The sequence below is a fragment of the Molothrus aeneus genome, chromosome 6, assembly GCF_037042795.1.
Source record: "Molothrus aeneus isolate 106 chromosome 6, BPBGC_Maene_1.0, whole genome shotgun sequence".
Classification (NCBI taxonomy): Eukaryota; Metazoa; Chordata; class Aves; order Passeriformes; family Icteridae; genus Molothrus; species Molothrus aeneus.
The window spans coordinates 19,369,322-19,387,726 of record NC_089651.1 but is presented as its reverse complement, the minus strand read 5'-3'; the positions used below and the strand labels follow the sequence as shown (position 1 = coordinate 19,387,726).

The window sequence follows — 18,405 nt, the reverse complement described above, 5'->3', positions numbered from 1 at the left end:
GCAGTGAAGTCAAATGTAACAACATGTGCTTCTGGGTGAAAATAGGGAGTAAAACCAGCTAAAATCCAACTTTAAAAATGGCCTTTCCTGGTGGGCCCCCAAGTTTTCAAGAACAGCAAATTCACAAGCAGAAATACAACCAAAACATGCTATCATAGTTTAAATAATCTGTGCTATAGATTATGCTTTAAATCAGTCCTGTAATCTGAAGAAACTTTCTCATATATCATCCTCTGTGTTTTTTTTAAAGCTATTTTTCTCACCACAGAAGTGGGCAGGCCTTGCAGAGAAAGTGAACATATTCCTTCCCTCTGGTCTGTTTTCTTCCTCTGGCTGGCACTGTGAAACTCCTGTGTGTTCCTTAGACATGCAAACCATGCTGACATTTCAGGTGCATGTTGCCGCGTAGCTTGGGTGTTTCTGGGCTGAAGACCTTGGCCAGCCTCATAGCATCCATGATCTGATAAACCACTGGACAACAGATCCTGCCCGTCTTCATCAGATAATGGATTGTTTCTGTGTGTCCTCCTCTCTGTTCCCTGCAGAGTACACAGTGATCAATGAAAACTGCCCAGGAGCTGAGTGGAATATCATGTGTCGGGAGTGCTGTGAATACGACCAAATCGAGTGCATCTGTCCAGGACAGAAAGAAAGAGTGGGCTACACCATTCCCTGCTGCAGGAATGAGGATAATGAGTGTGACTCCTGCTTAATCCACCCAGGTATGTTTGTGGCCATGCTGTGCTCACACCAAATCTTTGGCCAAGGCATCATGGCAGATTCTGGGCAGGGCAATGGTGAACAAGCACATCTCACTGAGGCATGGGATTGTCCTGCATTTCCTTCATCTGCCAGCTGCCAGCTGACACTTGGCAAGGCTCCCCCAAAGCAGGTAGGCATCACTTGCCAAAAAACCCAACACTTTCTACTAGCAGTGTTGTCAGGATGTCTTGGGCAGGCTTGGAAGCTGCCAAGGGGTGACATGATAGCTGGCTTCACACCAGGAGTGTTTTGGTGGTACTCTTGGTTGATTTGCATCCCCAAAACAAAAAAGGAGAGATAACTTGGAAGTCCCACAAGCAAGGTGGAAAAAGAAAAGTGAAATGTGGTAGGAGGAGAGAGCAGGAGGAGCTAGGACCAGTTTAGAAGTCATCAGAATCATTTAGGCTGGGCCCAAGTTGCATCAGCATACACATTCAGACTACTTAGAGAGGCGTTTACACTTGGAGCAATGAGATTTAGAGGTTTGGGCAAGTCAGACCAGGAGTTTGGTTCCAAATCTCAGAGTCTGAGCTGCCTAGGCCGTAGAGGTTGGGTATGGTTCCCAGTGGGAGAGCTGTCAGCACCTCTGCAATTAATAACGTCATTGGCATTTTCTGTGGAAAAGACAGACACTGCTCCTCTTCCCAGAGGACAATCCCCCTTGGCTTTCATCTAACACAGTGGCTCTCTTTTTAGGCTGCACCATCTTTGAGAACTGCAAGTCCTGTCGCAATGGCTCCTGGGGAGGGACACTCGACGACTTCTACATCAAGGGAATCTACTGTGCAGAGTGCAGAGCTGGCTGGTATGGAGGGGACTGCATGAGTAAGTGTCCTGCACAGGCAGGGGGGGATGGCAGGGACAGGGAGTGGTGGGACAGAGCCAGGGCTCTGCTGTGCCTTTCCAGCTATTCCTGCACAGCGACTCTTGCAAAGGCCACGAGCAGGAGAAGACAAACATAACCAGGCAGTAAGCAGATCTACAATTAGGAAAAAAACTTCTCTCCTAGTGCTTGTCTGAGAGGAATTGGACTGGGCCTCATGTCATGGTGGATTAGAACCCTACTAAATATCTGTTTGGGTTTGGTTTATTTTAAAACTTTAACTACCGTGACTCCGGAAATCTTCTGTAATCTGGATTTCTTGGACTCACGTCATCATAGCCCCTGAGCATAAGCATAAACATTTACAAGGGTAACAGCTTTATCAAAAAGAGCTTACCCTCTGTCCTCCTTCAAGCCCTGCCAGCCCCAAGGATATCCCAGGGTTTCCTTCCTCTGCCACACATCTTCAACACACTTCAAGGTGCCTCTAGAAAACACTGTCTTGTAACTTCTGATTATGTCACAACAATGAATGTTTCAGGCCCCAGCAGCAATATCTAAAGGTTTTGTTCCTGACAGTGTACAAAAGCTCCGGCTTTTTATTTTGCTAAATTATTAATCCCAATTCTGTTTTTCAATAATGAATTCCATCAGCTAACTGTGTAATGTTTAAGACTGGTATTTCCTTCACCAATTTCCCACCAGTGAAGGTGAAGCTCTCTTTCAATTTTTATTGACTGTCTCTTTGTTCATATTTCACTGGAAGGGATAAAAGCAGAGTCTGCTTTCCCTACTCTGTTCTGTCTATTGGGCTATATACCTTAGGCTTGTGTGCTCTTAGTCATTGATTTTAAAGCAACAATTTAACTTGCTTTCACAACACTGCCCATGACCATTCAGGCGGTGAAAGCATATAAAATAAAATCATTGCTTCAAATAGCAGAATGTGGGGAATCAACATGCTTCAGCAACAGACCTATCTCAACTTTGAGGCTTTGGAAGTTGATCAACTGAGTCCCCTGCTGTTTACGGTGTGATATCTGAGAACACTTTAAAGTCCCATTTTCTCTAGGTGCACGCTAGAGCTTCTCTGGAATTTTCTTTAAAAGAAGAGCCAAGAAATAGTCATTAGCTCATCTAATTTTTCCTCCATCTGCCTGAACATATTGGTTGCCCACAGTATATCTCAGTTTATTCTTCCCACTTGTATTGAAGCAAACACACCTTCACACAGAGGTCTATTTGGATATTTTTCTGCAGTACTGAAGTTTTGGACAACTTAGTCTTATAACGTTTTTCTTACTACTTGCTCTTTTAAGGGACCCAGTGTGACACTGAGGCTGTGTTCTCTTTCATGTGGTTCTGTGGTGGGGTGAGGTGGGGTAGGAAGGTCAGACAGTGCTGTTGCCTCTTCCACTCTTCCAGTGGGGACACAGAGGATAGTTGTGACGCCAGCACATCCTGAGCTCCCCTTTTGTGGCTATCTCAATTTTGGCCTTGATGGTAGGCTCAGGCATGGAGAAAACCGCGTGTCTGGAAAGCAGCGCGTAACCATGATGGGTGCCGGATACCGGACTGCGCCTCTCGGCGATGTGGCTTTGGGTCTGGAGGGCGGCCAGCAGTAGCCTTGGAATGCCCGCAGGCACAGGCTGCTGGAGCCGTGGATGTGCAAGCACACCTCAGCTGGGAGAGCACAGGAGGAGCCATCTCTCTTTGGTACCTGCATACGGCATCACAGCTCAAACTTTGCAGCCAGCCCTCGGTGCCTCTCCAGCGGCAGAGGGCCAAAAATCCCAGAATTACAAAGAAGCGCCAGCACGGTAATAGCGGGATGTAAAAAATCTGCCTACTCCGTCCTGCACTGCCAACGCCAGCGCTGCCGGGCACGGCGCGGCCCGTGCGGGCGGGGGGCGGGCGGCAGCTCCCGCCGGGCTCTGTCTCCCTCTCGCGGGGCCGCCGGGCGTTGCCACCGTGCCGCGCCTGACGGGCCGGGCCGGGCCGGGCCGGCGGGGAGGGCGAGCGCCGCTCCAGCCGCAACCCTGCACTGCCGTGCTGAGGCAGCGCCCCGGGCCCGGCGCGCCCGGCCCGGCGGGCACTGCAACCCCGGCCGCCACGGGCCCCGCAGGCACCGGCAGCGGCCCGCACGGGCGGTAGGGGGCGGCCGGGGGCCCGCGGAGGCCGCGCCGTGAGGCCCCGGTCATCCCGCGGGATGGGCGCCGGGAGGGGAGCGCGGGGCATGCGGGGGATCTGCGGGCAGGATCAGTGCCTGTACGCGGCGGGGGGAGCGGTGTGGCACGGTCTGGATAGCTCCGGAGGAACAATGAGGCCCAGCCCGCCGCAGCGCTCCAGGGGCTGAGAGCATTGGCCAGCGCAGGGTGAGCGCCCGGGAGGGATCTGTGGGAACTGCCAGCAAAAGTAGCGAGGATAGAGGGCCATGGCAAGAAAGAAGTACCACGGACTGGCCCATGGGTCTGTCCGGTTTGTAGTATCTGCTGGCATAGCTGGAAACATGGGTATGGCTGAAAACCCCCCAAAGGATACCAGATCATTTGATGAAAACATAAATTACATAGGGTAGGCTAATGAAGTGCTATTAGGAAATAAGCACACTGACTAGATTTAATTGGGTGCTAGGGTATTTCCTAATGGGACTTCTCTTGGATTGAATCATCATGACCCAAGAGGCACATCAGGCTCTAAAACAGGAAGAAAACCAACCCTGCAGAACTCTTTCCTCTGTACCCTGAACTCCAACAGTTTTTGCCAGCCCCAAGTTGTAATGTCACTTCAAGGCACATGCTCCATCAAAGCAGGGGAGAAAGTGGTGTTTTCTAACAGCTGTTCTCAGCTCTGCTGTCCAAATGTGGACCCGGTGCCAGACAAGAGTAACTTGTAGTTTTTGAAACTTTCTGAACATTACTGTTTCACATAATACTGGTGACCAGCAACCAACAGGAAGCAACAAGTTGTGACAAGTGACAGCTGCCTTTCCATATCAGCCTGTTTCTGAATAGGAGAAACCTTTCTACTGTCTTTCTCCTCTTTTCAGTCATCCTGACTTTTGAAGGAGCCTCACATCTGAGATGCAGCACTCAAACAGATGATAATATGTTCTTACCAAAGGTCGTCTCAGGACATCTCCCTCCATAGACCCATGGGTCTCTGTGGGCTACAACTCAGAGGTCTCCTGAATTTTTTTATTCTCTGTTAGTAACAAGCCTTGGAGGAAATCTTACTGTGGCCCTGAAAGCTGCCTTTTTTTCGGGAACAGGAACGGAACAAGGATGTTGATACTCTGCCAAAGTGGTTTATTTTTTTGTAAATGAGGCAGAATTTGCCAGCATTTGTGTTTATGATGTAAATTATTTTTGAGGGCTTTCCAGGTCTCCTGCAGATTTAGAATAGGAAGAGAAAAGACTCCTTTTGATCAACATATGATTGAACTGTTGGTCTGGGGAGTCAGCCTAACTTCTGCTAGAAGCGCTGGAGATTAACGAGCACAGATTTGATGTGATCGCAAAGGTGCTTCATGCAGAGAAGGGTGGGAGCAAACCTGAGAACGTTCTTTTGGAGAGGGTCACTGAATGGCTCCTCTTTAGTCTCTGGACCACCTGCTTTGCTGGCCAAACCTACTTCCTCGGCGCCAGTGTTCAGAGAGTTCAGGCTGTACCACAGCAAACAGAGAAGTGTGTTTAGTATGCCGTGCATACAAGTATCTCTTCGCACCAGTTCTTTGGCTTTCCTTTGTTAAAGGCATCGAAAACTCAAAAGCCCTTCAGGACGAAAGGGAAACTTTCTTTGAGGTGGTCCAAGCCCCCTGTCAAACCCTCTGAAGATTTCTAGCAGCTTTGTCCCAGGTTGTTTTTGAGGCAGGAGCCAATGGCAGCACAAGGGCCTGTTTCTTGCTGTGGGAAGGAGCATTATCATTTTCACCACAGCAAATCCTGCTGTACTCATTGAATCCTAATGTGGTTGCTGGGCACACTCATTAATCCTTGCCTTTTACAGAGGGAACTGAGCGAGCCACAGAAGAGGATGAAACACTTTTGAGGAACTCTTCTGAGCGGGATTTCTGTTTCCTTGGGTCCTGCTTAATTAAGGGTAACCGAGGGTAAATGAACAAAGGGTATTTCATTTGAGCAACACTTTCTTAAGAAGAAAGAGGGGGAATTGACCTGCAGTCTTCATGTTTCCCCATAGACCAGATGCAGCAGGATTGATTTCCAGACACTATGATCAATGGGAACCACAGATGCTCAGTACTTCACCAAATCAGGTCACTGTCACCCTTTCTCCCTTGGGAAGGAAGGGCCCGGAGGCGAGTGTTAAAACCCTCTGTTTCAGTCGGAAACATTCATCCTGCGTTACTGGTTAAAAGCTTAGGGTTACTCTAGGGAAACAGACGGAAGCAGCAGAGCTTTCTGTTAGACTGAAGAGGTAAAAAGAAGTGAGAGAATTGCTGTGGAGGTCTTTTGGGTCATTCAACTTTTTGCTTATCCTCATCTGCGGTGTGTAGGCTCTTCTGATTAGGTGACACTGTTAGACTGAATTGCAATTTTTGTCTTGCAGATACAGCCTCATACTACAGCAAAGCAACAGAAGGCTTACCAGGGGAGGTAGCCATGTGCAAGACTCCACTCAGAAAGATGTAGTCAGGAAAGTAGGAACTGAAAAATTAGCTCTGTCTGATACATAGTGACTTAACTGTGCATTTTGCTAGGACATGCATGTGCAGATCACAGTGGCTCTGTAAAAAAAGCCACTGTAAGCTCTGAAAAAAAATCACTAAACAACTTTGCATCTTCCACAGAGGAAAATATAATTAACCATATTTTATAGCTGGGGAAAAGGGAGAGGTTACTGAAGGTGAGAGAACTCTCTGGGCTAAAAATGTTCAGCATTCAAGATGAGGAATTAGGACAACTATCCCTGGACAGATGCCTAGGGACAGCTGCAGGATTTTCATGAAAAGATATTGCTCCCCCGGTGTGACCTTGTCTGCTGTTTGTTCAGCTCATTGTCCTCTGATGGTTTTCTTAGATTGGGCACAAGTGACTGGAGCACTTCATTTTATCCTGGTGGTGCTGAAGTACATTCCATAGTATGGTGAAAAACTGAGCAGCACAGGCAGAGTGGAACAAGACTAGAGGAAGGATAAGAATGAACCTGAAAGAAGAGATAAGGGCTGTATATTCTATATGTGTCACACTGAGTCATCAGTGTCACGCTGATGATAGGAGGAGCTGTGATGTTTATATATCTTCATTGGCACGGTGGCATTAACATGCAAGGATGATGTAGTGAATCCTGAGGACAAACTTGTCCTCTACAAATATATCAGTTCTTTTTCCTCCTGGAGTCTCCTTATGAGGGACTAGCAACTATGACGTTGGGTGCAACAGATTTTTCTCTCATTCTTTTGCTTGAGCTAATTCAGGTGTTCATTGTAGTTGTGTCACTTTCCCACCAGCTTCCTCAGTTTCAATGGTTGCAAATGTCAGCATGGGCTCCATCAAAACTGTTCTGAGCTGGAGCATCAGCCAGGTGTGTAGGTGGGCTAATTAACAGAGAGGCAAAAGCTGCAAGAAATGGTTTCATGAAGTTGCATTGCAAACCAGGGAGAAGCCATCAACTGCAATTTTCCTAGGGGTACTCTTAGCCTAGAAAATACTCCAATATAGTCATAACTCTTTACAGCCATTGTGTGGCTATGCCAGTATTTTATACACTGCCTTGTAAGAAAGAGTGTATCTTCCTAAGCCACCCCGTCATCCCCTTCTGGTGTTATTTCTACTTATATTTTCTTCAAATGTCTCTTGAAGGTCCTTCACACAATTTTTTTTCTTCTTTTTCTCCCCAGGGTGTGGGCAGGTTCTTCGGGCCTCCAGAGGTCAGATTTTGCTGGAGGGTTACCCACTGAATGCACGATGTGAATGGACAATCCATGTTCAAGCTGGATTTAACATTGAGTTAAGGTGTGTCCTGCTGACTTTTAGCCAGCTCTGATTTCAGGTGGACATTGGGGTGTGTGGGTAACCAATAGTCAAAGAGAGTCAGCAGCTGTGAACCCTGGGGCAGTGAAGGTATAGCAACCACTTTGCTTTTGGTACCACAGCTCTTTCCCCTGGTCTGGCTTGTGATGGACAGGCTCTGGACAGATTAGTGCTGTGTTTTCAATTCCCATTAAGGACAGATAGATGCTGAGGAGAGTTTCTCAGGCATTGGGCACAATGTGTGTCTTTAGAGGTGTTTTCAAGACCTTGACAGCAAAGCACCCAATATTTTCTGAACTAAGCTGTACCAGGCTGAACTAAGACATTCTTTGAAGAAAAGATATAAGAATGTTTTAATATAATGTCTCATGCAAGTAGAGAGTTGCCCATGAGTTCTACCTTGCATTTAGCTTTCATTTTCCCTCTTTTTTTTTTTTTTCACTCTTTTCACCAACCATGTTTTCTATCAGCCTCAGTTATTCCTCTCACCATTCCTATGCTTGGAGGATGTGATTGGTTCTCCTGCAAGTCATAGAATCATAGAATCACAGAATTAACTAGGTTGGAAAAGACCTTTGAGAAGATCAAGTCCAGCCTGTGACCGAACACTACTTTATCAGCTAAATCATGACACTCAGTGCCACATCCAGTCATTTTTTCGACACCTTCAGGGATGGTGACTCTACCACCTCCCTGAGCAGCCCATTCCAATGCCCCATCACTCTTTCAGTGATTAATTTTTTCGTAATGTCTAGCCTAAACTTCCACTCACACAGCCTGAGTCCTATTGTCCTCTCATCGCTCTTCTGAGCTGTGTATGCTTGGATCTGTTAACCAACCCCTAATGCCTCAAGCTCACAGTTCCTGCCTAGTGCAGGAGAGCCTCTTGTTGGGGTAATTAATAATGTTTCCAAATGTACACAGCAGGGTGCTCACACATGGAGCGGGGGCGGGGGGGAAGTATGGCAGGGGATGGAAACAAACTAGCTAATATAATAAAAAGAATAGCTTCACACTTCACATCAATATTTCACTGACTTTGGAGCCCAGACAAAAGAACTATGCTAGATACATAAACGGTTAAAATACGTTTAAACAGTTTAAATATGTTTGAAGAGAAACTTGATGGGAGGAAGAACAACAAATCAGTTGAAAAGAGCTTGTGGTTTTCCCACACTAATGCACTTTTTTCAGACCTGCAGATGCAAGCCTGTTGTGTAGTTATGAGCTGTTATTGCCTAGATAGCATTGTGTAAAAGACACAGGAAGAATGCTGTGAGGAAGAGTGTTCTGTGCACATGACACAACTTTGCATCAGTGTCAGTCAGCATGGATTGTACCTGCCTTCTTTTTAAGAGATATTGTTGGTGAGGTGTATGATTTGCACAGCCCAAGCTTAGGGAGGTGATATTTTTCTACATTTCTGAAAAGGGCTTTGTTAATTAGGAGGCTTAAAAAGTTCTTTAAGAGCTACAGGTATCACCCTGTCTTTGCTGTTGTGGGGATGGATGTGTGAGAGTGGAAATGGATCCTGTGCATGCATGTAATTATTGAATTACATGCAGAGACCTATCTCTGAGTGAAGTTTTACAGCCAGATGATATCAGATACAAGATGCAAGAAAGGGACCAGAGGTTATTTTAACAAAGAACACTATATTGAAGAGCAGAACTTGCTGTGGCTGCACAAAGGAGACTCTACTCTGTTTTCAAAGCAGTAGAATGGGGAGTGCTGTAGTTAACAGATGTACTAACTCTTTGGAGAAATCAGACTTCCACTCTTGACCCTGAGGGCCACCCACATGCAGACTTGGAAGATATGTCACATGAGATCCATACAGTTCATTGTATGGTTCACGGTTCACTGTTCAACTTTGCTGTTACAGAAAAAGGAAAACTTTAACACAAGAGTGCCTTTCTCTTCCTTGCTATGTCCATCCTTCCTTCCTGCAATCAAATAAACATAATACTAGGTATCACCCTGATGTGAAAGAATGTTACGTTTCAACTGTGAAGGTCTCCAAGAGGGAAGCCTGAACTACCAAACTTCTGTTGTCAGCACCTAATTTATCTGAGCTGGCTAATGTTGGAGAATCCTAAAGCCCTTTGCCTAGCCTGATGATGAGTCTAATGTCTGAATGCCTAGAAATCTCAGCAGATGACATAGCACTCCCAGTGAAAGATCAGGAGCTCTCCTGAAAGTCCACACTTAACCCTGCCACCCTGCAAGTCCTGCAGGAGTCATAGAGGAAACTTTCTTGGCAAAGATGGAACAGGAGGTCCTCACAGTAGGTAACCCTGTAGTGTGTTGTGAGTCAGTTGACATCTTCAAGATGCACCACCTCAGAGCTGTCCATTGAGGTATTTCAGCAGTTAGATATTGTGGAAAACATGTACATTTAATCTAAAACTTCACCTTTAGGCTACTCCTACACAGAAGGGCAGGTTTACCTAAGCTAAGCAACAGAGCTTGCCTCCTGGGTCTGCCATCCATGTTTCCTTCACTGTATTTTCATATAAACGTGCTGATCCCCTCTGTGGGTGGTAACTGCTTAGAGCTGTAATGCACAGCCAACACTGTGCTGAATCAGCACAACTGCCAACAAAAGAACTCCTTTTTTCATTCTCTCTGTGCACAAATCCTGTTTGCTGCCACTCTGGCTTGCAAGGGCAGGGATGGGGACAGGGTAATACAGAAGGCGAACAAAGTGGTTGTCTTTGCTTACATAGGGCAGGAAGAGTAAAACTCCCAGGAGCACAGATAAATCTTCCCTTGCTTTAAGCTGTGCCATGCAGTCCTTTGGGGGTTGGCTCAGTAGAGTTGTTTTGATAAATAGTGTCCATGTTGTGGTGGTAGTTAGTTTTCTCTGCTTTGTTTTGCCAGCCTTGGGAGTTTTTTTTTTGGGTTGTGATGTACAGGCTCCCTCAGCCTGAGTCATGTCAAGGATGTCATATCACAGTGGAAGTAGTTCACAACTTGCAATTATTTTCTTTAGTGCCTCAGCAGAGGCACAGTTTTAAATATGTCCTTTGGCTAGAAGCTTTCCTCAGATGGGTTGGCCAATGTGTCAACTGCAGCCACTGATGAAATCAAGACAATACTTTTCATTTCATTTTATATCTGATGACCTGCAGCACAAAATTAGCATGCTGAGTTTTATAATATCCAAGAGAATTATGATTTAATTACGCTTTCACTGGTGAGGAAACTGAGGTCTGTTGAATTGTGAGTACCTGAGGCTTAAACAGCAATAGACCTCATGGTCTGTAAAGGGTCTTGTCAGCTGGGCCATGGCCAAGAGGTTTTTAAAAGCTTTGGCAGGTTTCCTGACCTGCCAATTCTGAGTCTTAATCACAGGATCCCATGTCGTCAGTACAGTGTATCTGCTTCTTTGCCAAGTTAAATAAAATGCAAGTCAGAACTCCTATGCCCTTCACATTTTCCACTCTGTTTTCATCATTTTTTGAAACAGAGAAAGCAAACAATTAAAACCAGTATTCTGTGTATGGTTCTTTCATTCCCTGTGCCTATGTCTTGATATTCTTTGTTCAGGGACACGCATCAAGAGACAGTTTACCTTTACATCTATAAATAATACTGGGCATTCCAGAAATTTTCCTTCTGTATTTGCACACATACTTAATTTTAATCAGAAATGTACCAGTTCAGAAAACCAGAAAGTATTTTTAGGATTGGGCCAGGATAAACTGTAGCCTGATAAGTGTTACAAATATGAATGGGTTAATTTGTATTGCTCTGTAACTTCCATAAGGGTAGATCCCTGGGGTATGTTTCACCAGTGAAAGAAGGTTTGAAAATGTAGTGTATAACCTGATACGTGTGAGGATGTCTCTGACAGACCTGACAGAACTAGAATTCAACTCATGCAGTTTATGCAAAGCAAAGTTGAATTATTTCTCTCTAATGTATATTTAAAGCAGATGTTTTGTTTTTTCTTCTACATTCCATCAGATGATTTAAAAAAATTAGGGGCTCTGCTCCATTGGTGCAGCTTCCTACAACTGCTCAGCCATTTCTCTGTAGGTAGTGTACTCCTGATGTTCAAAAATCAGCCATGTAACCTGAACAAAGGTGACTGAGTGAAGAGGCCTCTTAAGTCAGCTCATGAGTTGTCAAGGGAAGGTGGAGGAACATGGAGCCCTCCTTAACATGGGCGCCTGAGTCTCAAGATAAGAATAGTATGAAACAGGCTCCAGAATTCTCTTCCCTTCAGACTGTGAGGTCCAGGAGCAGATCCAAAATTTGTCTCACCTCTTTGGTGTGAAAATGCAGTCTTTGCAAACCGCGAGGCCCACACTGGAATAGGCAATGTGGGAGATACAGCCTCATCCTAAATACACATCTGCAGCGTTAGGAGTCTTCAGGAAGATGGAGTACATAATGATTTTCATTTTTAAAATATCCTGCTGAACAGTTAGTAGCACAGCCTCTCCCAGGTCCATTTCTCCTTTTCCTGCTGTACCAAGGCTGAGCCCAGCCCCCTGACCATTGCACATTCTCCAGAGGCACTATGGTGTTGCTCCTTCTGTTTCTCGTTCATATTCTGGTGGGGTGCTTTGGCTCTGTGCCCACCTGAATTCCAGTGGCAGCATATAGCATGGCTGTTAATGAACAAAAGCCTTGCACAGTGGCTGGATCGAAGCTAGGAAAGGACAGACATTGTGGGAAAAGGCTTTAAGTATTTCCCTTCTGCACTAATTCCTGTGCCTTATTTCTGCTCTCAAAAGACAGGCAAGTGCCACACATTGGGGATTTACTACCATTTTGCTTTCTAATGCAAAACATGCTCTAGTATTTTGATTCTGTTTCTGTGGCTGTTTCTGCTTCTGTTACATCCCCAAACTCTCCTTGTATCCCTAATTGCTGACTTCTGAATGTAGATAGCTTTTGAACCTTGTTATTTTATACTGTAACTTTCAGTACTTAGAACTTTATTTAGGCCAAATAGAACATTATTTAGTAAACAACAACAGTAGAAATATACCCTCCGTAGTGCCTGACCCTGGATGAAAGTTCTGACATTGTATTATATCAGGTTAGGGACCTGATGCATGTGTATAGACTGTATGACTTCAACTTGGACTTCACTGTTCTGATACTTGTATGTTCTCATGGAGCAACTGTATAGAGCTGAGCCAGCTTCTAGGGGTCATGATGCAAAAATTGAGATGAGTGAGGGGTCTTTGTGTGGTTAAGGGCATGTTGATTCACTGAGGGGGTAGGCCCTAAATACCTAAATGCCCAAATAAATAGCATTCAGGGTACCCAGGTAAGAAGTCTGACTGTTTGTTCTTGTTCCCCAAGATTTTCCATGCTGAGCCTGGAGTTTGATTATATGTGCCAGTATGACTATGTGGAGATTCGTGATGGGGACAATTTGGACAGTCGAATAATAAAGAAATTCTGTGGAAATGAGAGGCCACCTCCCATCCGAAGCACTGGGTCTTCACTTCATGTCTTCTTCCAGTCTGATGGATCCAAGAACTTTGATGGATTTCATGCTGTCTTTGAAGAAATTACAGGTAACCTAGTCTAAAAGTGGAGCACGCCACTCATTCTCATTAATTCAATTTCACTAATCTCTTTGCCTGTTTTGCTTCATTAAAAACTTTCATGCTGTGTTGCCAACAGCAACTTACATAAAGTCAGTATGGGGAAGATTCAAAAGCTGTCAGATGGCATGTGAATGTGAGGCTCTTCTAAAAAAGACTGAATTCCTTCTACTTGTGTGAAGAACAAGCACATCAGCCAGCAGAGAAAAGCTGCTGTTTTGTGTGACTTTTCTGTTTGAATTGAAGAATTAAGAGCACAGAGGAAGTAGAGGAAGGGACATGTGTATCTGCAGTGGCAGAACTGCTCAATGCTGTATTCAGGGACAGAGTCATTGTCTCAAGCAGCAAAAACCTGATGCAAAGTCTCATAGATAGTTCAGTGAAAATGCCCTGACAGAACTCTTGTGTTGGCTCATGTACCATTAGGAATTAAAAAACCCGAACCAACCAAGACCAAAACAAACAAAAATTCCCAAGTGTGTACACAGAACAAATTATTTTCTTTAAGAAAAAAATGAAGAGGCGTTTCCCATTCTGTGATGATCTCAGTCTTGACAGAAGTGGGGCTCCAGAATTACTGGTTTCATTACTACTCAGTGCTTCAGTCCCCTACCTTGCTTTCCATAGTTTCAAAATAGCACTGAAAGTGTAGCTAGCTTGTCATTTTGCCATTGGATTTGCAGCAGCCTCCACACTCATCCTGAATCTTCCTTATTTAGCTATGTAAGGAATTTTTGGTCAAATCTATCTACAGAACTCCTGGCACAGAAGACTAATCTGACTGTGCTGTTTTGCCATAGATAAACCCTGCAGGATCTATGACTCACCATAACTTGCTTTCTGTACACCCTGGTGACCCACATTTCATGAGGTCATCCAGGGTATATATGGCTCAGGAAATTTAGTTAGTTTATATAACCCTTACATAAATACACAAACCTAGCTCTTAACAATGATCAGAGGTGTATCTAGCAATATGAAATGTTCATACTTCTGGATGTAGCTCCTATGCCATTTCTCAGCCTGCCCTGCTCTTCAAATGTCACCTTTAGTACCTGCTAGCAGGAGCAGTTAGCTATTGATAGTTTGCCTGGGCTTACAGCAGGAGAGGTGATATAGAACAAATGAGTGTGGCGTGGGCTATATTGCATAAGGGCTGCCTACACTCAGGGAACTAACATTTTCCATATGGTGCAAGCTGAATTGGTTCTGTTTTCTCTGCCCAGCAGGGAACACTCGGTATTTGAATATTGTGGAGCACTTTATTTCCGCCCCATTTTGAGTGGTAATTATTCTGAGGCTGTGAGGCTGCAAGTGTGGTAATCCACACAGAGCACATTGTAAAGGGCTTCTCAGAGTTTGTGAGGAGCTCTATTTGTGCACTTTATTATGAGGCTGTTCTGGTCTAATGTGTAGTGCAGTGAAAGGCTTTTCAAACACTCCCAGTGTCTTTTTATGTGAAGCACCAACCTGGCCAGCAGGACCATTTAAGGGAAGAATAGAGTGTGCATGGGGCAGCATAGAATTGAAAGTGGGAGCAGCACAGGATCGAAAGCTCTGGCAGCACATTGAAAACTGAAGCATTTGCCCTGAAATTTCTTTCTGTGCACAGCACTGTGGAAGAGCCAAGGTCCCCAGAACAGATTTCACGGGGCTTACTAAAGCAATTCCCTATGCTGCAGGTGGGAGCAGCAGCAACAGAGGTGCTTACAGGATGTGGACTAGGAAATGAAGGTGATCTGGTGTCCCCCAGCACCTCAGTGGTGTAGTGGAAAGGACTGAAGTATGTCAAAAGTGAATTCCTTCTTTTTCTGCCTCCTCTTCCTGTGAGCTCTGTACTGGCTTAGAAGCCATAGTTTACTGAAGCAGGGCCACTGACTGCACAGAGTGGTTCAGATTCCAGAAGGGTCTTGATTGATACAAAATAAGCTGCAAAGCCTATATCTCCTTTAGGAAAGGTCACTGTGTATATAGTTATTAAAGGATGAAACCACCCAACCTCCTGTGCTGCCTAATCTGGAAGCAGGTGCTAGGTCCCATCCCATGCCAAGTGTGAAATGGGAACCAGTAATTGGCATGAATGACTAGAAGTCACTGAACAGAATTCAGATGAGAAGCATGGGAGGCCAGATGGGGAACTATCAGAGTCTGTTAAGGATTAGACATATGCTGGATCCAGTTAGATGAAAGCCAGTTACTGACTTTCAATAAAGCTTTCCTTTCTGTACACCCAAGCTAGTGGACATAACATAGTGACTTTAAACATTTGTAGTATTGTCCCTTGTTGTTTGACTTAAGCCAGGAAATCAAGACTCCTTAAAACAGAAAAAATATTTAATGTTTTTTTAGTATCAGGCATTTTCAAGGAGAGTACCTGACACTTACCCTTATTCACTTGACTTGCTTATTTTCCAGAATCAAGAAACAAAGCTTGGACAAAGACAAAGATAAAAGTTCACTAGCTTTAACCAGTGACTACAAAAATACCAGTCTGTAAGGAGTCTTCTTCTTCTCCTTCCCTTTCACAGTGATATTTTACATTAGTTGTGTACAGTACAATTGCCACATATATATTTTATTTTAAAGAATGAATTACTGTCCTTATTCAGGCCTTAATCTTCAATGAGACATGGAAGATATTCATTGCCTGGCCATGTATAAATTGATCTTACATCACCACTTGAAGCCTCCAGAGAACTCTATATGTGGCATCTATATATTTCTTACCTCATGCCATCTGGATAATAAGAAACTTCTCTGAGAGAAGCTGCTCTGAGGTCGGTCCATATGGTGGCAGTGACAGATCCTGGCACACAGGGGCTTTTCCTGAGTTGGGAGACACCTGAGCAGCTTGTGGGAGGCTGAGGAGATCTGCACAGTGCCAGAACAAGCGCCCCTCTGTAGCCAGCCCCATGCCTTTCAGAGCAGCCCAGGGTGCAGCCAGGGTGTGCAGCAGTTCATGGCACCTTGGGAACGCAGGGAGGGCAAGGTCCTGCTGCAGCTGCAGAGCAGAGCCCGGGCAGGGGTCAGCACCCCCTGGGAGGGAGTGCAGCTGTGGTATCCCCTCAGCAGGAGCCTGACCTCTGCATGCACCAGGAAGGAGGTGATGACCCAGGCAGGGCTGCCACATTAATTAAACATGGAGCCATGCAGGTCTGGCTGCAGGGAGGGCCAGAGCCTGTCTCTTTTGACTCAGTCATTGCTGGCAACCTCTCTTCCCACACTCCTCGAGCTGAGGGACTGCAAGGCAAGGACTGGGGCAGCAAACTCTTTCCCACTCTAAGAGATGATCAGTGTTGTTCCTGAGGAACCTCAACATACACGAGTCTCTGGGACCTGATGACATACACCCCAGAGTCCTGAGGGAATTGGCTGATGTAGTTGTCAAGTCACTTTTATGATATTTGAAAAGCCCCTGGTGACTGGAAAAGAGATAAAAATGCACCCATTTTAAAAAAGGGATAGAAGGAAGGACCACAGAAACTACTCACCTGTCAGCCTCACCTCTGTGCCTGGGAAGTTCATGGAATAGGTCCTCCCAAAAGCTGTGCTAAGGCAGATGAAGGGCAGGGAGGTGATTCAGTACAGCCAGAACAGCTTCACCAAAGGCAAGTCCTGCCCTGACCAATCTAGTGGCTTTCTGCAGTCGAGGGACTACACCAGTGCACAAGGGAAGGGCTACAGATGTCACGTCTATGAACTTTCATAAGGCCTTTGGACATGGCCACAACATCCTTCTAGCTAAACTAGAGAGAGATGGATTTGATGGGTGAACTGTTCAGTGGATGAGGAATTGATTGGATGGTCAGATCTAGAGGGTGGTGGTCAACAGCTCAGTGCCCCAGTGGATATCAGTGACAAGTGGTGTCCCTCAGAGGGCCATATTGTGGTTTGGATTTTGTATGGTAGCACACTAATGTTTTAGTGATTGTGAAGTAGTGCTTATTCTAAATCAATGACTTTTCAGTTTCTCTCGCTCTGCCAGTGAGGAATTGCACGAGAAGCTGGGAGGGAGCATGGCCAGAACAACTGATACAAAGTGGCCAGAGGGATATGCCATACCACAGAATATCATGCTCAGCATATAAACTGGGGGGAGTTGTTTGAGAGCATGGTTTGCTGCTTGGGGAGGGCCCGGGCTTCAGTCAGTGATACAGTGAACTACTGTGTTGTGGATAGTTTTTCCTCTCCAGCATTATTTCTCTTTCTCTCTCTCTCTCCCCCTTTCAATGTAATTATTATTCCTATTATTATTATTATCATCATCATCATCATCATATTTCATTTTATTTCAATTATTAAAGTGTTCATATCTCAACCAATGAAGTTTCATTTTTCTTTCTCAATTCTTCTCCCCTCCAGCAGTGGTGGAGTGAGTAGCAGCATGGCACTCAGCTGCCAGCTGGGGTTAAACCACAACAGTTCTACTGACTCGTCTCCTCTTAGAGCAGGCACCAAAAAACCTGTGTGTTTATGTTATTACACAATGGAATTTGCTGGTATTTAATACACAGTTACACATTCAGATATTAAGTTATGCTGGTGTATAGAAACTGTATACAGTTTGATGTGAATCACTGATAGATTGTTGTATGCAAGAGTTTCCCAGGGACAAAGCAACTCCCAAAATCTAAACCAACAAGGTCTGAGACACAAAAAAACCTGCAAAAACCATGGATCCCAGAACCTATCCCTAAACTCTGGGTTGAATGGCAGGAAAAAAATGTAGGTTGCTATTAGACTTCTTTAATTTAGTCTAAGCTCTAAACATTAATTGAACTTGATGTAAATTATTTTTGTTCCATAAATCTTTCTCACCATTTGACTGCAGTTAAAGGAAGATGATAAAAGTAATATATGCTGGGAAAAGAACTACTTATCCCTATTAGATCCCTCCTCTAGTAAGTAAGGGCAGAAGACTTTTTGACATGCATCAGGCCCTTTACTGTGCCTTTCTAACTTCTAACCATGTTAATATGTAATTTACCCCAAGACACAGCCACCATGAGGAAAAACAGGTAGGTTCCCCATCCTATGACAGACCATGAGCATTTTTGCTTTTCTTTTACAGCTTGTTCTTCATCTCCATGTCTTCATGATGGGACATGCATTCTGGACAAAAGCAGCACCTACAAGTGTGCCTGTCTGGCTGGCTATACAGGGAATCGCTGTGAAAACTGTGAGTACAGGCACTGGTGCATGACCAGCCTCCAGGGCTGTCACTGATGCATTAATTGTAAGGAGTGTTGGTGGT

The 18,405-nt window shown here is 45.0% G+C and overlaps 1 protein-coding gene across 1 annotated transcript in view; it reads left to right on the top strand.

Annotated features, from left to right (window-relative positions):
- Window positions 1-592: 592 nt before the first annotated feature.
- Window positions 593-18,405, top strand: part of PAMR1 (peptidase domain containing associated with muscle regeneration 1) — a 47,173-nt gene continuing 29,360 nt past the window's right edge. Inside the window, exons 1-5 of the mRNA XM_066552208.1 lie at window positions 593-722; window positions 1,459-1,587; window positions 7,446-7,560; window positions 12,904-13,121; window positions 18,223-18,330. Coding sequence (XP_066408305.1) covers window positions 593-722; window positions 1,459-1,587; window positions 7,446-7,560; window positions 12,904-13,121; window positions 18,223-18,330 — 700 coding nt within the window. The remainder of the gene's footprint in view (window positions 723-1,458; window positions 1,588-7,445; window positions 7,561-12,903; window positions 13,122-18,222; window positions 18,331-18,405) is intronic.